This window comes from Cannabis sativa, chromosome 7 (genome assembly GCF_029168945.1).
Source record: "Cannabis sativa cultivar Pink pepper isolate KNU-18-1 chromosome 7, ASM2916894v1, whole genome shotgun sequence".
NCBI lineage: Eukaryota > Viridiplantae > Streptophyta > Magnoliopsida > Rosales > Cannabaceae > Cannabis > Cannabis sativa.
In genome coordinates this window covers 25,325,097-25,344,881 of record NC_083607.1, presented here as the reverse complement: position 1 = coordinate 25,344,881, position 19,785 = coordinate 25,325,097, and the positions used below count along the sequence as shown (strand labels likewise).

The following is a 19,785-nucleotide window of genomic DNA, read 5'->3' as shown; positions in this document are numbered from 1 at the left end:
TTCAATTAATAAATATGATAAATGACAATAATATTTATAGTTATTAAATAGTTAGAATTGGCATTTAAATGGTTGATTTTGAAAATTGGCGTTTTTGAGAAAATGAGATGCAGAAATGATAAAACTGCAAAATTGCAAAAAGTGAGGCCCAAATCCACATTGCTTAGGGCCGGCCACTTTTATAGTGTTTTTCATCTGATATTTTCATAATTTTAATATCAAATAATTCAAACCTAACCCTAGTGGAATGCTATAAATAGATAGTGAAGGCTTCAGGAAATTTACACTTAACTTTCACACTTTTCCTTCAGAGAAAAACCTGAGCCTTCTCTTTCTAAACCCTAGCCGCCACTCCTTGCTCTTCTTCTTCCTTGAAATTTCGAACCACTTAGTGATTAGAGTAGTGCCCACACACAGCAAGTGATACCTCAATCATAGTGAGGAAGATCGTGAAGAAAGACATTCAACAAGAAGGAGTCTCAGCACTAAAGAAGGAGAGAAAGAGATCCAGGTTTAGATATTGATAATGCTCTGCTACAAAAAAAAATCAAGGGCTAGATATCTGAATGGAAGGAGTCATTATATTCCGCTGTACCCAATGTAAGGTTTACTAAACTTTATATGTGTTTATTTCGTAATCGTTTTAGAAGTTCATATTTAGGGTGTTAATCAACATACTTGTGAGTAGATCTAAGATCCTGGTAAAATAATTTCCAACAACTGGCCTCAGAGCCATGGTAATCGATTTGCTTGGAAGAAATTTGGACTTAAAACGATTTGTTTGATGTTTTGGATGGTATCATGTTGTTTTGAGTGTTGTTTGATGATTGATTGATGTTTGTGAATTTTCGTGAAAAATAATTGAATATCTGTTTTTGGAATTATTTTTATTGGATAGTATGAAAAAAATTAAGCAATTTACTTTTTTACAGAACTCAATTTCGATTTAATTTGAATTAGTTATTATTTTTTGAAGTTTCGAAAAATATCGGGATGGTGTCACTGCACCACGCGCGCGCGGAAATCATGCAGCACCCTTGCTGCGCCGTGTTTCCTCGCCCAAGCACTCCCATTCGCGCCCATGGACAGTATGCAGCATACTGTCCGTACAACTCGAAAGTTTTTCGTTTTTCTTCGATTTTTCATGCTTTTTCGAAAATAAATTTTTATTTATTTAATTAATTATTTATTTAAAATTAAATAAATCCTACATCCAACTATCCAACTAACCTTGTTGCAGGAGTATGTGTTTTAGCTTGTTTGTAAGTTTTCAAAACCTATTATTACTTGATTGCAAATAGCCATGGTTACTTTTTTGCCAGATCTAATGATCTCATGGCTCCCTTGGTCAAGTAAATAATTTGTAACAGGTATATTTACAATCTTCTTTCATCTGTGTATGACCTAGCAACATGATAGGACCCATCCAAAGTGTGCCTGTGTGAGCCTATGTGTTTAATTTTATTATAGATGCATATAGGTTGTTGTTGCTAAATAAAATGTCATAGTTCTTGATATATTTTATTTAGGCCCATTTAGTTTTTGGGCTTATTCAATTAATAACAGTTGTTCATTTTAAGGTTAAATTCCTCTCTTTTGGGCCTTGTGTGAGAGTTGGGAGCCATAATAGTGGGTACGACATACTGAACCCAGCACCCCCTCACATGAACTACCCCAATTGTGAAGGCCCATTTGCCTGATTTGAATAATTGTACTAGGTTAATTATATTAGTTTAACCTAATAAAATTGATTAGCAACATAATTAATTTCATTTATTTTGAAATTAATTTAAGAAAACCATAGTTTAAAGAATTTTATTCTAAGCTAAACTATATGTATTTTCTTGTATTTAATTAAATATAGAATTATAACCAACTAGATTCTTTCTCAAGCTTAATTTGAATTTTTCATTAAATATTCTTATTTAAGTTGAAAATTAGTTATCTCTAACTAATCAACTTAAATCTGAATATCTTTTGAATTTGAAATTTCAAAATTAAGTTGAGGAATTTAGGAATTGGTTATTAAGATTCTTTAGATATTTTTTAAGTTGATATTTTTCAAATATTAACTTAAAATGGAATATTTTCAAATTAAGTGGTTACAACTTAATTTTTGATATTTAGTTAAATTTAAATTTGAAAATATTTAAGTTCTAGATTTTTTTTTAATACAACTTAAATTAGATATTTTTTCAAATTTTGTGGAAAAGATACTTAGTCAAATAAAATATTTTCTAGATAGTTATTTCTAGACTACTTATTATTTCTAATATTAAATAGGAAAATATTATACATTGTGAAATTAATTATTTAAATAATTAATTTGGGTGCAGTTTATTTTAAGTATATTTTTTCCTAGTATTGAACTAGAGATTAATAATTAAGCCTTCTCTACACTTAATTATTTATTTCTTGAATTTAATACATTTAATTAAATTGAAAATTAAATATCTAAGTTGATTTTCATCATAATACTTAAATATTTCTTTTTCATGACACTTAATTAAATAGAAAATTATTTTTAGTTGAAATTTATTTTTTCAACTAAATTTAAATAATTCTCAAAATATATTTTTTTCTTTATTTTATTAATCAATTTTCGAAATTGCATTTCATAATGCAAGATGATTTTGAATTTATCTTGAAAAATAGATTAAGTTGTAAATTAATTATTTATTTTAATTAATTCTTGGACCAACTTAAATCAATGATTTTTTCATTTATTGATTAATTTAAAATAAATGAATTAAAGTATATTATTAGAAATTTAATTAACTAGTCAAAGGAAAATCTAGATAGGTGATATTTTTGCTTGAAGTATTTTTCTAAGCAATTATTATTTAAGTATTTCGAAAAACATAAAGTTTTTATACTTTCTTTTTCAAAATACAATAAATATATTCTCATGAAAATTTATTTTGAGTTGCAAATTAATTTAAATTAATACAACTTAAATAATTTTCTTAATATTTATATATCAAAATTACTACTGAGATGGAAATAATTCAACTTATTTCAATCACCATCTAAGTATAATTTTATAAATATTAAATTAAATTCTAATTTAGAATTTTAATTCTAAATTCGATATTCAATGAATATATTTTATTATAAATAATAATGAAAATACATTTTAAAGAATGAGCTTTATTATTAAGATATTCGATCTCCATTGTTGGTTTTACATAGCGTTTGTTTTAGTGAGTAATCCTCCCTAATGGAGGAACGTTCATTAGCAAGTTTGCACCGTTTAATCTCGAAAGATAAGTAGCTTTGTAAGTGTTTTATATAGTATGGATCACCCTAATGGTGGCGACTGTATTTGACTTACAAAATATGAAACGATGGTAGAAGCTCATAAGATGGGATAGCCTTGACTCTCGCCTAAACGGACAACGCTGGATTCCAATCTTGATCGAATAAAAGGTTGCTAGAATGTTTAACATTTTAGATGAGCTGACAACTCTATTCAATGAATGGTAGCTTTGACTCTCGCCTAAATGGGACACTGATATCAGTTTGTTGAAAACCTTGGAAATTATTTAGGATTGTATGTTTTAGTATTTTCACTTGTCATTCCTACTTGCTATATGTTTAATAATTTCTGAATTGTGTATGAATTTACATTGAACCATGTTATTTTCTGTTATTAAACTGTATTTTAATTTCGAATCTTCATTGTTGGTCTAACTTGGTTTGTTTATCTAATGAGATAAATCCCTAATGGATTTTCACCATTAGACATACATAATAGTGTTAGATCTCGAAAGATAAATATTGTATATGCGACATCTAGCTGTTCATTAATTGATGACACCCTAGACTAGTATTTTTACAATATGAAACAAGAAGATTGTATAAATAAGATTACTTTGACTTTCGCTAATCGAAGCATCGTTGGATTCTTATTTAAACAACGAAATTATCCTAATTCCTCTTAGCTTATTCATTTCGAAGTAGCTCAATAACATATCATTGGATGAATGGTCTATAAATCATTTCATGTCATTCTATTTTCTCTTAAGAAATTAAATGACATATGATTATAACCCAAAATTCTATTCCACAATGATATAAGTCATCAATCTTAGAAATCTCCTACTTGTATGGGCAAATCTGACTTAGAGTTTAAATTAGTAGTGGTGGTCCAAGAAAGAATTACTCATTATATTTGGTATAAATTTAAGTCTTTGACTTTAATTTTAGAATCCAAACTGAAATTTTCTTATATTTCTAATTCCGGAATACAATACAGTTACACTTTCACAAGTGTTTAATATCCATCTTCTATTAATGGATTCAAATTGTATGGAATATGAGTTTAGTATTCTGTGACCAGGATCCACTTGTACTATTCTAATAACTCTTTGATGTAACTAAACCTAAGTCATCAAAAGACACTACCACACATTTTTAATCTATGGCATTTGTATCTTGTTCATAGTGGTTTTGACAAGATCAATCTCTACAAAGAGTTAATATGCCTATATCCACTGAAAGTTGTTCATCTCATTCGCAGATGGATGTACATTCAGGGGTGGATATGAGTTTTTCGTTGTATTCTTAAAACGATCACTCTAGATTATACCTTATGCAAAGAAATTTGAAATGTTTGAAAAATTTCATAAATTTCTAGCAATGGTTAAAACCATTAAGGTAAGTGGTTAAAGATCTTGCGAACTGATAGGGGTGGAGAAATAGTTAGTAGATATGCAGTTCAAAGATCATTAATTTGATTTTTGAATTATATCCAAACTTACCTCCCCAGAAATTTCAATTTGCAAATTGACGATTAGTTACTAGTTGTTGCCTAAGACCTTCTATGGTAATACAATTTCAGAATGATGTAATGGTTGTATACTTAATGTAAATCATTACTAGATTCATGGATGACCTAATCAAAATCTTAAGAAAAGCTAGAACTGTTAACCATGGTTTGCATGTTTGTTAGCTATTCTAAGTGATTAGGGGTGGACCATCGCATAGTCAATAGATAAGAAAGTGTTTGTTTAAACAAATACTGCTTTTCTAAGATAATGACTAAGTCTGAAAATAAAGTAGAAAATAAAGGAGATATTTTACTTGATTCCAAAAGTGTTCTATCATCTTAATTGACATATGATGATCCCACTGCCTCTGTTGTCTTGTCACAACCGAAGAGATCAATACCATTTAGTTTTCTTAGACATAATTCACGGTACCTTGTCGTAGTGGGAGAGTTTCTAGGAACTCACCTTCTTATGACTTGGAAGACACTAGTGATTAAAATTCATTGTGAGTTTAAACAAGTAATGGATTGTCAAGATAAGAAACTAAGAAGAAAAGCCAATAGAACTATGGTTTAATGCATTTACATGGAATAACCTAAAGTTTTCTATTACAAGGACATAAAAGGAAGTTTCGTGTATAAATCTATTCAATGGACTTAACAAAACTTCCTGTTCCTAGTATTATAGGTTTGAGTTTATCTAAACCTATGGCTTGTGGTATACCTAGTAATTACTTACTCTAATGCAAGCAACTTACTTTAGTAAGATGCTGAAGCATTTTCTTTCAAATGGCAATCTATAGAAGCTTCTCGACTTCTAGGCATAGATTTTATTTATCTAACGAAAAGTCTCACTATTCCAGAAAAGATAAAACCATGAAAGAATTTCTTATATCAACAGTGAGAGGGCTCAGATATGCTTTAGTATGCCTTAGACCAGACACCTGCTGTTGAGTGGGAGTAATGAGTAAGTATCATATTAATCCAGGAGAGGAACATTGGAAGACAATCAAGTAAATCTTAAGATTAAAAAGAAGAACTATATGTTAGTCAATAACAGTGTGTTTAAAACTCTTAGACTATACCACATCAGACTTCGAGACTTGTCTTTGTGCTAGAAAGTCTACTGATAAGATGGTGATTACTCTAGTGGTGGAATAGTGATTTTGGAGAAGTGTAAAAACCTATCTGAAGTCTCTAGGTCTACCAGAAAGGGATTGAATGTTAAAGTTGCAGGAAAGTTCCAAATTGCCTTAACTACTAGTTAATTAAGATACTTTGGTTGGTCTAATTAATAAATATAATAAATGACAATATTATTTAATAATTACTTATAGTTATTAAATAATTGAAATAGACATTTAATTGGTTGAATTTGAAAATTTTTACGTTTTTGAGAAAATGAGATGCAGAAATGATAAAACAGCAAAATTGCAAAAGTGAGGCCCAAATCTACTAAGCCATGGCTGGCCACTTATGTAGGCTTTATCATTTAATATTTTCATTATTTTAATGCCAAATAATTCAAACCTAACCCTATGTGGGATGCTATAAATAGATAGTGATGGCTTCAGGAAAAGTAACTTTTGCATCTTATTCCTTTCAGAAAAAAACCTGAGCCTTCACACTAAACCTAGCCGCCACTCTCCTTTCTTGTTCTTCCTTGATTGTTTCGAATCCTCTTAGTGATAGAGTAGTGCCCACACACAGCAAGTAGTACCTCAATCATAGTGTGGAAGATCGTGAAGAAAGCAATTCAACAAGAAGGACATTCAGGCTCAGATCTTGATAATACTCTGCGACAGAAAGGATACAAGGATTAGAGATCTGAGTGGAAGGAGACATATTATTCCGCTGCACCCAATGTAAGGTTTCTCATACTTTATATGTGTTTATTTATAATCGTTTTAGAAGTTCATATTTAGGGTGTTAATGAACATACTTGTGAGTAGATCTAAGATCCTGGTAAAATAATTTCCAACATAAACAACATGTAATAACATATGCATGACATTATACTAATCTTGCCTCAATCCCAAATTCAGGTGTGCCGGTCAACCTGAGTGGAACAACTGTTCGGCGAATTATAGGCTCCTAAATCTCATCGATAATAACATGGATAAGTGACACGCTAAATCACAATCGGGACTTAGGTTTTAACCCAAAAACCTATCTACTGTAACTTAATACGACAATACCCTAAACTAGCAGGAAATTAACCAACCAGAAACCTGAAACTAGAACGAATCGACAAGCTAAATTTGTCGGGAATTCCAGCTGTAAAAACCGATTACCCGGTTTTACAGGTACCTATAAAACCGGTTAGACGGTTTTACCCAGAAAACCCAAAAAATTACAAAGCCTAACCAAATCGATTCCAAACTTAACCAAACTTTCTAGACCTGCATATTATACCCCAATAAACATTTTCCAAGCAATAAAACAACTACCCAAGCTCAGAATTGAAAAACGTCATTAAAGAGCCAAGCTTGAGTTATAAAACTCAAAGCTTGCTCAAACAACAAATCAACCATCAAAACATGCTTATTTCAACATATATAAACATATTCCAACTACAGAAACACATTTCAAACATCAACAGAAACTATAGAACTCAATCTCTCAAAGCATGCATAAATTCATAACTTGAAATTCAAGAAAATTAAAAGAAAAGTTACCTAAAAGCTTACCTTAGCTTGAATTCACTTAGAGCTGCTAGAAATTTACAAGAATTGAAGAACAATTTCAGAACCCTAGCTGGTTTAGGGGTTCAAAAAGAGAGAGAGAGTTGAAAGAGAGAGAGAAATGTGATTTTCATGAGTTTTTCCTTAATTTTGTAAAAATGAAATAAAAATTGGTTTTGTTAAACCAATTTTCAGCCAAAGTATAACAAATAAATCAAATTATTAACTTTAATTAAAAACCACAAAAGACAAAACATAAATGGGCAAAATGACTATTTTGCCCTTCCCACACTAACAATTATAAAGGGTCACTTAAGGGTATTTTGGGAAATTCTAAAATCCCGACACTCCTAATGTCTAACTATATTGTCCCGCTATACTAATAATACTAAGATGTGATTTTAATAGCCAAACACCGCGTTTCAATGTTGTCGGACACAAAACATGTAAAATTATGAAATTTCTATATGTAACATATAAAATGCATTCTGAATTCAAATAAATCATCATAAATAAATAATTTTCATAATAAGCCCTAATTATCTGCTAATTTCTAAATTAAAGCTAATCGGTCTTTACATGGGTAGGCCTTGTAATTTCATTGAAGAGGACTTGAAACCTTATTGTTTATCGGAGAATTGGGTATCCTTGAAAGGGAAGTTAAGACTATGCTAGTTAGAGTGGAAAATAGGAGTCGGGTGCTGACTTAGTAGAGCTGGAATTAGTTGAGCTCGATTTCAAACCTGAGATGGATTTTCTAGCCAAGTATTCGGCCAGCATTAATTGTACGCGGGAAATGATAACTTTTCAACCGGAGGACAAAGATCCATCTATTTATATTGAATTTTCTCAGGGTTTCGAATTTCAGGTATTTCAGTTTTAAGAGCTAAAGATTTACTATACAATAGATGTATAGGATTTTTAGCCATTGTGATTGACTCCAGCAGACCTGAAACATTTGGGCATGAACCAGTCAGAATTGTAAAAGAATTTCTCAACGTATTTCTCGAGGAGTTGTCGGGATTATCGCCACAACGAGAAATAAATTCTATAACTGATTTGGCACCTAGTGTGGGACTTGTTACAAAAGTGTTATACAGGATGGTTTCAGCAAAACTCAAGGAGTTGATTACAACTTCAAGGGATACTTGATTTAGGAATTATTCGACCCAATGTATCGCCTTGGAGAGTTCCGGTTTTGTTGTGAAAAAGAAGAATGGTTCCCTTCAAATATGTATTAATAATTGGGAACTAAACAAGTTAACGATCAGGAATAAGTATATGTTGCCTAGGATGGATGATTTGTTCGATTAGCTTTATGGAAAGTCTATATTTTCTAAAATTAACTTGCGGCTTGGTTATCATCAGCTCAAAACTCGGGGAGAAGATAATCCGAAAAATTAGTCATTATGAGTTTTTGGTAATGTTATTCAGATTGATAAGTGCTCTAGCGGCCTCTACGGATCTCATGAGTAGAGTATTCAAGGATTTTCTCGATAACTATATTATAGTGGTTATCAATGACATCCTTGTGTACTCTCAGATGGAGGAGGAGCAGAAGCAACATCTCTGAATGATATTACAACAACTCAAGGATCACAAGCCATATGCAAACTTAAAAAGTGTGAATTCTGATTATTGGAGGTTTTATTTAGGCTTACCAATAGCAACTTGAGTGATCTCCCAAATAATTCAAGTCTCGACTTTGTGCTCAAGATGTGAAGAAGTTGTTGAAACTCTAGAACATGCAATGTTATTTTTCTTTATTCTACATCCTAAGTGGGTTCGCTTAGGGGTTTGGCCATGGTCCGCTACAGGAGTTTTTGATTTCCTCTCTGAAGAGTTATCCCAAGAGATCTTTGAGTCGGTAATGATGATGATGTTGTGGTTGTGGTGTGATAGGAATTCGATGTTGTTTGGTGGTGCTCAATCAAGGATTGATGTTGTCCCAAAGCTAGCTAAAAACCAATTGATGGAATTCCACGATCACCATCAATGTGGACTCTTGATGGACTGTTTCCCTTCAGTGCTGACAGTTTGTCAGACTGTGCAGTGATCATTGTTACTTGCTTGATGTTTCTCGTCATCCGCAGATACATCAATGGTTCTTGGTAGGGGATTTTTTTTATTGGAGGGTGATCTGGGGTGATGATGGTGTTATTTAGTTGGCATGGACAGTGGGACTCTTGGGAGACTTTAATGTTAATGTGGTGGAGCTTCTTGCTATTCGAATAGGACTAATATTGGCACACCTGTTTTGAATTTAATCCTACTAATATTAGTTGTGATTTAATTGTGATTGTAGGCTGGGTGAATAATTCACGTTTAAATATTAGTTTAAATTTTATTATTTTGGATGTTAATTCTTTAATAATGTCATTTTGTGGTCTTGGTGTTCTTCTTATGATCATTACTTTTGTTGATTTATCTTAACGAAATGATTTATTTTCTCTAAAAAAAAAATAAAATAATAATAAGAAAAAAAAAATAAATAAGAAACGGTCTCGCGTGAGAAATTTTGACATCCCGCTGGTTCTCTAACTCAGTCTCGTACTTTATTTACAAAGAGTGACACCCAAAAAAAAAAAAAAATTGATTGATAGATACGACAAAGCGTTTAGCAACGTGTTCCTATAATCTATCTTCTTATCCTTAGGATCGCAGCTTCGAGAGCCAATAGAATCAATGCCAATAAGCTGTTGAAGCTCCAGATACCGAGTCTCAATAGCCATCCCATTCCATTCCACTCTTGCAAAGCTTTTGAAAAATGGCATCCGTGCTTGGAACTTCATCGTCAGCAATCTTGGCTTCTCGCTTCCTGTCTTCTCCCTCCTCGAAGACTTCCAGTCCCTCTTTTTCTTTCAACCCAGGTACACTACTCAACGAATCAATCTATGGCTATGGACCTCATTCTTTAGTTCATTTATTTTCTGGGTTTCGTCTAATTTTCATTTTTTGGATGATATTCATTGACCCAGTTCATTATTTTGAGCTTTTTTTTTAATTGTGGTTTTTTCTCTTTGAAATTTGTGGCTTTTACAGGGCAGGGCAATGTGAATCGGTTGTATGGAGGAACCGGGATTCAGGTAAAAAAGGGGAGGTCTCAGTTCCACGTGGCAGTTACCAATGTTGCTACTGAAATCAACTCTGTGGAACAGGTTTGCAGCTTATCTCTTAGAATTATGAACTATGGTTCGCTAAAAGTACTTGGTACAGGTCAAATTTGGTTCTGCTTTGTAGATGTTTGTTAAAAGGTCTTCTTCTGTTGTACTTTGTTAAATGTCGTTTAAAGCATTGCTTATAAGTATTTCAGTAGATAATTTGTTTCAAATTTGAGTTTACTACAAGGGAGAAAAACGTTATTTGAAAAATAAATTACATGCAAATAAAGTGGTGGAGTTGATCATTTTTCAGGACGGGAAGCTTAAAGCTAAGAATAGTCAGAGGCCGGTTTACCCGTTTGCAGCCATAGTAGGACAAGATGAGATGAAACTTTGTCTTCTCCTAAATGTGATTGATCCCAAGATTGGGGGTGTCATGATTATGGGTGATAGAGGAACTGGAAAATCCACCACTGTAAGGTCTTTGGTTGATTTACTTCCCGAAATTAAGGTTGTTTCTGGTGACCCTTACAACTCAGATCCAGAAGATCCAGAGTCTATGGGCGTGGAAGTCAGAGAGAGTGTCTTGAAAGGGGACCAGCTTTCTGTTGTCTTGACTAAAATCAACATGGTTGATTTACCTTTGGGTGCTACGGAAGATAGGGTATGCGGGACAATTGACATTGAGAAAGCTCTGACTGAGGGTGTCAAAGCCTTTGAGCCTGGCCTTCTTGCAAAGGCCAACAGAGGAATTCTATATGTAGATGAAGTTAATCTTTTGGATGATCACTTGGTTGATGTTTTATTGGATTCTGCTGCTTCTGGTTGGAACACTGTGGAGAGAGAAGGTATTTCAATTTCACATCCTGCTCGGTTTATTTTGATTGGCTCGGGAAATCCAGAAGAAGGGGAGCTCAGGCCACAACTTTTGGACCGTTTTGGAATGCATGCACAAGTGGGTACCGTAAGGGATGCAGAGCTTAGAGTGAAGATTGTTGAGGAGAGATCTCGGTTTGATAAAAATCCCAACGAATTCCGCGAATCATATGACGCCGAGCAAGAAAAACTGCAACAGCAAATTACTGCAGCTAGAAGTACTCTATCTTCTGTTCAGATCGACCATGAACTCAAAGTGAAAATTTCAAAGGTTTGTTCAGAGCTGAATGTTGATGGATTGAGAGGGGACATTGTAACAAACAGGGCTGCAAAAGCTTTGGCTGCTTTGAAGGGAAGAGATAAAGTATCAACAGAGGATATTGCTACTGTCATCCCTAACTGCTTAAGACATCGTCTTCGGAAGGATCCCTTGGAGTCAATTGATTCAGGTCTACTTGTCATTGAGAAATTTTATGAGGTTTTCAACTGAGTGAGGCCAAGGCCTTTCTCCTGTAGTTTTGTTTAAACAGAATGCAGCTGTCATTTACCTTTAATTTTCTAGGAAAATAACGTTATGCTTTTCCCATAATTCAAGAGTGACGTATACGCAAAATCTTTATGTAATTTCTGAATTTTTATGGTCTACAAAACTGAGAAGCAATTAGACAAGCAAATTGCTGGCTCTTTTGCTCCACCATATGAGGAAAAGAGAGAGATAAGCAAGAATTATATTGATTTCATTCAACTGAATTGTGCTTCGTACAAAAGCCTTTTAGATAGGCAGAAAGAAGAAAGAGAGATGAGTTAGTTAGAGATACTACCTAACCATCTAACAACCTAACTCAACTAATTTATCCAAGGTGAATAATTAACTAAAGCTAATCCTAATAGTCCGATCAAGATGGAGTGTATATGTTAATTACAAACAATATTGGAGAAAGGAGTAGGAAGTAGTGCTTTAGTAAAAATATCAGCTAAGTTATGTTGTGAGGGAACATGTAGAAGCTTGAGTGAGTCTTGTTGAACTTTCTCCCGAATGAAATGGAAATTAATTTCTACATATTTTGTGTGTTCGTGGTATACAGGATTTTCACTGATGTGTATAGCTGCGGTGTTGTCACAATATAACATAGGAGGTGTGTTGTGAGAGATGCTAATATCTTTGAGAAGAGCAAGGACCCAAGTGAGTTTAGAGTTTGTGTTTGCTATAGCACGATATTTAGCTTCAATAGAGGATCGAGAGACAAGTTCTTTTTTTTTTTTTTTTTTTAATTTCCATGAGGCAAGGGAGTTTCCAAGGAAGATAAAATAGCCTGAAATGGATCTTCTTATGTCCCGGTAGCTTCCCCAATCTGCATCTACAAAAAAAAATGAACATTTGAGAGGGAAAGGCTAGTTTCTGCATGTCCAATTAAATTGAAAAAGAAGAGTCAATCTTTTTATTGAAAGTATTGGAAATATAAATTGAGAGATGGCTAAGGCGATTGTGTCATTGGTCTACTACATTATTGTTAACAAAATGAAATGAAGATTGACTAGCAATAGCAATGGGAATATGTTCCTGATGTAGCAGGTATAGTTTGTCATGCCTTTTAGCTGTCTTAATCACTACATTCTAAGAATGATCCTGAATAACACATGAGTCATGGTTAAAGAAAATCAAGTTAGATGTTTTGTCAACATATTCAGTGATGGATAGCAAATTTATCCTGAAATTGGTGACATATAATACAATATAAAGTGTTAGAGAAGAATTAATATGAATAGTACCAATGTTATGTACAGGAATTTTGTTGCCACTTGGTAGAACGACATGTTTTGGAAAGTAATTGTTAGAAAAGAATGTAAAACATGACTTATTAGAACACATGTGGTGTGTAGTACCACTATCTATTATCTAAGTAATGAAAGAAGAGTGGAGAGTCATTACAAGCCATGTTTGATGCAGTAGGGGTCATGGTAGGGTCAACTCTAGGAGTTGTTTGATTAAGTTGTTGGCTGAGAATATAGATAAGATATTGGCACTGTGTAGACAGATCAGTGCTGGCTAAGTTTCCAAATGCATCATTTGTGGATGTGCTAGTTAAAACTTGATATGCCTTAGCTTTTCTTTTCTCTTGTTTCTTCTTGTCTTCATAGCCATGGGGAAACCCATGGATAAAGAAGAATTTGTTAACTAAAAGACCTGGTTTGCCACAGTTAGAGCAAGAATGGTGAGGTTTCTTTGCACGTGGGGGATTGGTAGACGAGAGATGTACAGAAGCAACCATATAAGGTGTCTCTGAGGATCCAAGAGTTCTTTGACGTTCTTCTTGCACAATCATAAAAAACCTCAGGATAAATTTAGAATTGGTTCATTGAGCAAGGTCTAAGCTTGAACTTATGCATACAACTGATTTAAACCAGTGAAGAACTGAAGAACTTAATTTTAGTTATAGTAATCAAGAAATATTTTCATTGCACCACATGTGCAGGTTGTATTTGGTTAAAATTCTTTCAACTCATCCCAGATTGATTTTAGCTTTATGAAATAGGAAGTGACAGAATGATCACTCTATTGTTATCGAGTGAGTTGTGTTTATAATGGAAAAATGCAAGGACTATTTCCCTCATTGAATCTTTCGGCTAGATCATGTCACATATCAGTAGCAAGATCAAAGTATATGATGCTTTGTGCTATCTCGGATGAAACAGAATTGACATCATAACTATGTTATTACAGTGAAACCAAGAAGTAAGAAAAGGATTACTAGCATCTGGAAAAGGGAGACATCCATCTTGAATGCAGTCTTGTTCTTTGCAGCCAAAGCCATGGTAATGTCGTGTTTCCATGACTGATAGTTTGTACCATTGAGGATAGTTGACACAAGAACAAGGCCACGGTGATCGCCATCACTGAGGAAAAAAGGACTGAACACATCGTCATTGACAAGGTGATCGAGAGAAGAATGAGATCGTCTTGATGGAGCTGTAGTGGTGTTGTCATCTTCTGGAGATTGATGATCTAGATTTGTAGAAAAAACTCTGAGATTGAGGCCTGAAAGTCGTATTTTATCGTGGAGTAGCCAAGGATAGAGGATTTTGGGCGAAAACGACATCGAGATTGATTTCTAAGGAATGAGGCTCAGCTGTGGATGGAGGAACACCATCTTCAAAGCATGTGGAAGGTCTTTCCATGGAATTTGTGGGCAAGGTGACTTCTGATACCATATGAGAGAGAGAGAGAGAGAGAGAGAGAGAGAGAGAGAGAGAGAGAGAGAGAGAGAGAGAGAGAGAGAGAGAGAGAGAGAGAGAGAGAGAGAGAGAGAGAGAAATAAGCAAGAATTTGTATTGATTTCACTCAACTAAATTGTGCTTCGTACAAGAGCTATTTAAATAGGGAGAAATAAGAAAGAGATGAGTTAGCTAGGGATACTAATTAACCATCTAACAAACTAAGTTAACCAAGATGAATAATTACCTAAAGTTAATCCTAATACACCAGCTATCTAAATGTTAAAGGCTAGTGATATATTACTCAGGTAGAGATTTAATTTTTATTTTGTTCGCTGTATGAAATTTCTATTTTTGTAGCTTTCTGTTTTAAGTGGAATTTGATTTTCATGACGTGTTAGTATTTTGAATTTAAACAAGGCTAATTTGTAATTTTTCCCCCTGAACTTTAACATGTAGTAAATCGTGTCCCCTGAACTTTTTTAGCCGTTAAAAATTCTCCCCAAACTATGAGATTGTTAAATTTAAGGGCTTTTGTCTAATTTTAGTAAAAAATTCTAACATAGATAAAAATTTAAGGGGCATGATTTAGTACATATCAAAGTTTGAGGGGCATGATTTGGTAGATATCAAAGTCTATGGTTTAGTACATAAACAATCACTGAAACAGTAAAATTGAATGAAATTAGACAAAAGTCCTTAAATTTAACAATCTCAATAGTTCGGGGGGAATTTTTAAAGGCCAAAAAAGTTCAGGGGCACGATTTACTACACGTCAAAGTTCAGGGGAAAAAATTACTAATTAGCCTTTAAACAATACAAGTAACCAGGGCTGGCTCAACGGTGAGGCAGCAGGGGCCCACTTAAGTCTAAAAAACCCTTTGACAGAAAGGTCTTAAATTTATTTTTTAAAAATACTATATTTTATATTTTAACTATTACTTATTAAAAATATAACTATTTTTTAAAAACATACCTAATTTATTTTTTAAAATACTCTATTTAATATTTTAATAGGATAAAAGGTTTAAATATATAAAATATTACTAATTATTCAAAAAAAAATTATATCAAATATTATATTTTAAAGTTTTACGACTATATATATTGAAAAAAAAAAAAGAAAGACAAATAAAAAATGAGAAACTTACAAAAATACTGGAATTTGAGTTAACTTTTACAATAATACTGTCACACGGAAATTTTTTCAAAAATACTGTGTTTTTATAAAACACCAGTAAAACACAAAGCAGTATAACTCAAAACAATAGTAGAACACTAGTAAAACACCAGTAGAACACCAGTGAAAACTTAACACAGTATACTGCAGTATGAAACTTATAAAAAAACACAGTAAAAAAGTAAAAAATACCGCCTGACAGTATTTTTGTAAAAAAATGGCAAAAGTTAGTATACCATGTAAATTTCCCATAAAAAATTTACTTAATAAAGACCTAATTAAATTTTTTGGTCCAAAACTTCTAATTGACTTGAGACGGCCTCCAAGTAACAAGCCCTAATAATGGTCAAAAGATTGAGTTGAGTTTTTATTATTTTTGTTATTTATTATCCATACATACATACATCTTCCATTGATTATGAAATTAAGCAATAGTACATGAGAAAAGTTAACATTACAATGTTATTTGACTTTGAGTCTTAAGGCATCACAGTCTGTTCGTCAGCACAGCCATTCCAGAAATAAGGCCTCTGCTCAAGAAATGCAGGTGGCCGCTGGTACACAAGTGAGGCTGTTTCAATCAAAATTCCAGCCGTTAAAGCCCAGATGACAAACTTCTTACTTTCTGCTTCAAAATCGAAGTAATGTAACAAGTACTTGTGTCCCTTCCACTCCTTCTCCTCTGCTCTTCTATTTTCGTCCTTTGTTCGATCCAATTCACAAAACCGAGTTGTGATATAAGGAAATATTTTTAAATAAAATTAATCATGTATTGAAATGGAACTGGTTAGAATAGAGGTGAAACCTTAAGAAACATTTCCAAGGGAGCATCAAATACTGCTTCTACTTCTGCTGCATTTGGGGCTGGAATAAATGCTTTCTTGTCTGAAAGTACTCCAATTACAGGAACTACTGGCAAACCAATCTATTTTTCCACATTGACAAAGCAATCCTAATTAGAGGAGGAGGGGTGTAAAGTGACCATATTGATGTTTTGCTGAGATACTTACAGGCGTGTTTTCTTGAAAATAAGATTGAAAAGTTTAATAACTTAGGGATGCCAATGACTATGTAGGAGCATTCATTCTAAAATGAGGAATGAAAATATAAACAATATTTTCAAAATTAATTGCTTAAAATTATATATATACATATATATATATACTAGGTGATTGTTACGTGCCAAGCCATGTAGTGTTAGTTTTATTTAATATTTTAGTTATTTATTTTAATTAATAATTAAAATAGTATAATTATTTGAACAATTTGTTTTATAAAAATAAAATATGTGTCAGTATATTTAGTAAGTAAAACATAGTTGTGTTATAATAATGTATGTTATTAATAGTAAAATGTACATTAATCTTCTAATTGAAAAAAGTTTTATTATCTCATTTCATATTTAATAATATCTACACAACTATATATTTATAGACTTTCACATTCTTTGCAAATTACTAATAAGCACCAATAATATTTTTATATTCTAATATTTTTCAACTTTCTCCTCTTGGTGGTAAAATTAAAAATAAGCACAAACATATAAGGTAAATACTAATTACAGCCCATTTTATCTTCTTTTTATTTTATCTATATTTTTCTTTTTTAAAAATAAATAAAAAAAATTATTAATATTCTCCCAAGATAAGTTTGTGGCTAAGATGATTTTTTTAATTTAAAAAGAGATTATTAATATTTAAAAAATTATTTAATTTTTTGGTTTAATTATTGGTTTATTTGTTAACGGGAGATCAAACCTAATCGTTAAATTTAACAGAATATTTTTTTATTTTTAAGTATATTCTGTTAAACTAAGAAATGCCGTTGGCACTTTTAATATATAAAAATATATATCATCTATATATTATTCAATGTCTATGCAGCATTCTAAATTTCTAATTGGTAGTGTAGGGTGGGGATTTGTATATAGCATTCTAGATTGCTGTAAAATATATTTTCTTATTAAAAAAAAAAGGATTGCTTTAGGACTATATTGTAGGGTGGGGATTTGTATATAGCATTCTAGATTGCTATAAAATATATTTTCTTATTAAAAAAAATTAATAAATAAGGATTGCTAAAAGTTAAAGACTATATCTTATAGTATTAGATGTATCATTTACGTTTCCTTATCGTGCCTGGTAGACATTTAAATTTAAGGTTGTACCTTGTTAAAGTATATCAAAATTTTTGTGTTTAGTTGGGAGGAATGAAATTGTAGTAATAAGAATGAAAATAGGAATGGAATAAAATTTATAATGCTTTAAAATTTTCTCTTGTTACATTGGAATAGTCGTTCCTTCCTTTCTAAAAAAGAATAGTCATTTCACCAAAATAGTGGAAAGAACATTCCATTGAAATGTCATTCCAATATTTTTAAATGCAACCAAACAAATGAATGTAATGAAAATTGTTTCTTTTCAATTGAATCATATTTAATAAATTTTCGATTCAACTGATCCAGTCCAATTATTTATTAGATGTTAAATTTTGTCAACCGATCAAATCCAATCGAACTAATTGAGTCAACGAATCTAATCCAATCCAATAACTACATTATTTTCAAACAGTTCTAACCATTAAATACATTAACTAATTAACTAATTTTTTATTAGAATAGACTGAATTTCATTATATATATAAACATAATTTAAAATCTAGTCTCATAGTAATAAACACAAATATATAAAATTAATAAATATATTTTAGAAACAAAAAATTGTTTCTAAAATATATTTATTAGTGTTATAAAGGTCATTTGTGATATTATAAATTTAGATTTTTTTTTTTTATGTAATCTTATATATTTAGGTGCATATTCATAATAAAATTAATTAATATATTTAATTTTAATAAAGTAAATAAATATATAAAATTAATACATATTTTTTAAAAAAACATATAAATATTATTACATGACAACTGGGTGATAATTTGATCAGTTCGATTCAGTTCAATTGTTTATTGGATCAGGTTGTTGGATTAAAATCCTATGTGGGCACATATATAATGTATATGCTATTATAAAGTGTGATACAAAATTAAGTGACCAATTATGTTATGGGTATCAAAAGGATATTAAATTGTCATGGAAATAATGTGTAGATACCATAAATTAATTTATAATTTGTTGAGGGGCCAAATTATAAATACTCAAAACTCATTATATAATGAGCTTATAAATAGGTAGTGGTCCCCAAGAAACACTAGGTTTTCTATATTCTCTCCTTCCTCATTAGAGAAAGTACTTTAGAAAAATAGTGTATTCTTGGAAGATCAAAATCTTCTCTACAATCTCAAACAATGGCTTCAAGTTAGTGCTTCTGCTCATCTTTTATCATTTTTTTTTTTTTTTAATTTAGCAAAGACTATATAGATTTATAATTTAAGGTTGTCTATATTAAAGCAATTTTAAGAATATATTTATATCTATGATATTTATGTAGGGAAATTTTCATTAATATACTTTAAATTGATTTTATTTGTAAAAATACCTTCAACAAATTTATTTGCGCAAATACCGATGTGCCACATCAGCATCAAGACCGAAATTCAAAATTATTACCAAAAATTAAAAAAAAACTTGAAAATTCTCGCTTCCAGAAATTTCGGTGTTTTGCAAGTTTAAAAAAAAGTAACATTTTAGTTGCTTTTGATGTAAATAATATATCAATTAGTTACTTTTTTTTCCCAAAAAAGAAAGTTTCAAGATAATTTTTTGTCATAAACATTTAGTTACTTATTTTGATCAAATAACTTTAAAACTATGATTTAATCTTTTTAATTTTAGGCTATATTATATGTTATTTTATTATTTAGGATACTTTGAGGTTATTTATTTTTTTCTAGCAATTTTAAAGCATATTTTAAGTTGTGGGAAACAGTTTATATATTTTGTCCGATATAAAAAATGATAAACAAGGTAAAAATAACCAATCCCTTTATTTTATAGATTATTAA

General features: G+C 31.5%; 2 protein-coding genes across 2 annotated transcripts in view; one reads left to right on the top strand and one right to left on the bottom strand.

Moving 5' to 3' along the window:
* Positions 1–9,889: 9,889 nt before the first annotated feature.
* On the top strand, positions 9,890–12,199 carry LOC115697368 (magnesium-chelatase subunit ChlI, chloroplastic). The gene is made up of 3 exons (XM_030624347.2): positions 9,890–10,325; positions 10,498–10,613; positions 10,870–12,199. Exons 1-3 carry the CDS (start codon positions 10,223–10,225, stop codon positions 11,920–11,922), a joined length of 1,272 nt encoding a protein of 423 aa, XP_030480207.1. The 5' UTR covers positions 9,890–10,222; the 3' UTR covers positions 11,923–12,199.
* Positions 12,200–16,152: 3,953 nt separating this feature from the next.
* LOC115697494 (nudix hydrolase 15, mitochondrial) overlaps positions 16,153–19,785 on the bottom strand; it is a 52,477-nt gene continuing 48,844 nt past the window's right edge. The window contains exons 3-4 of the mRNA XM_030624521.2: positions 16,631–16,750; positions 16,153–16,526 (exon numbers count right to left, since the gene is read on the bottom strand). Coding sequence (XP_030480381.1) covers positions 16,305–16,526; positions 16,631–16,750 — 342 coding nt within the window. The 3' untranslated portion in view covers positions 16,153–16,304. The remainder of the gene's footprint in view (positions 16,527–16,630; positions 16,751–19,785) is intronic.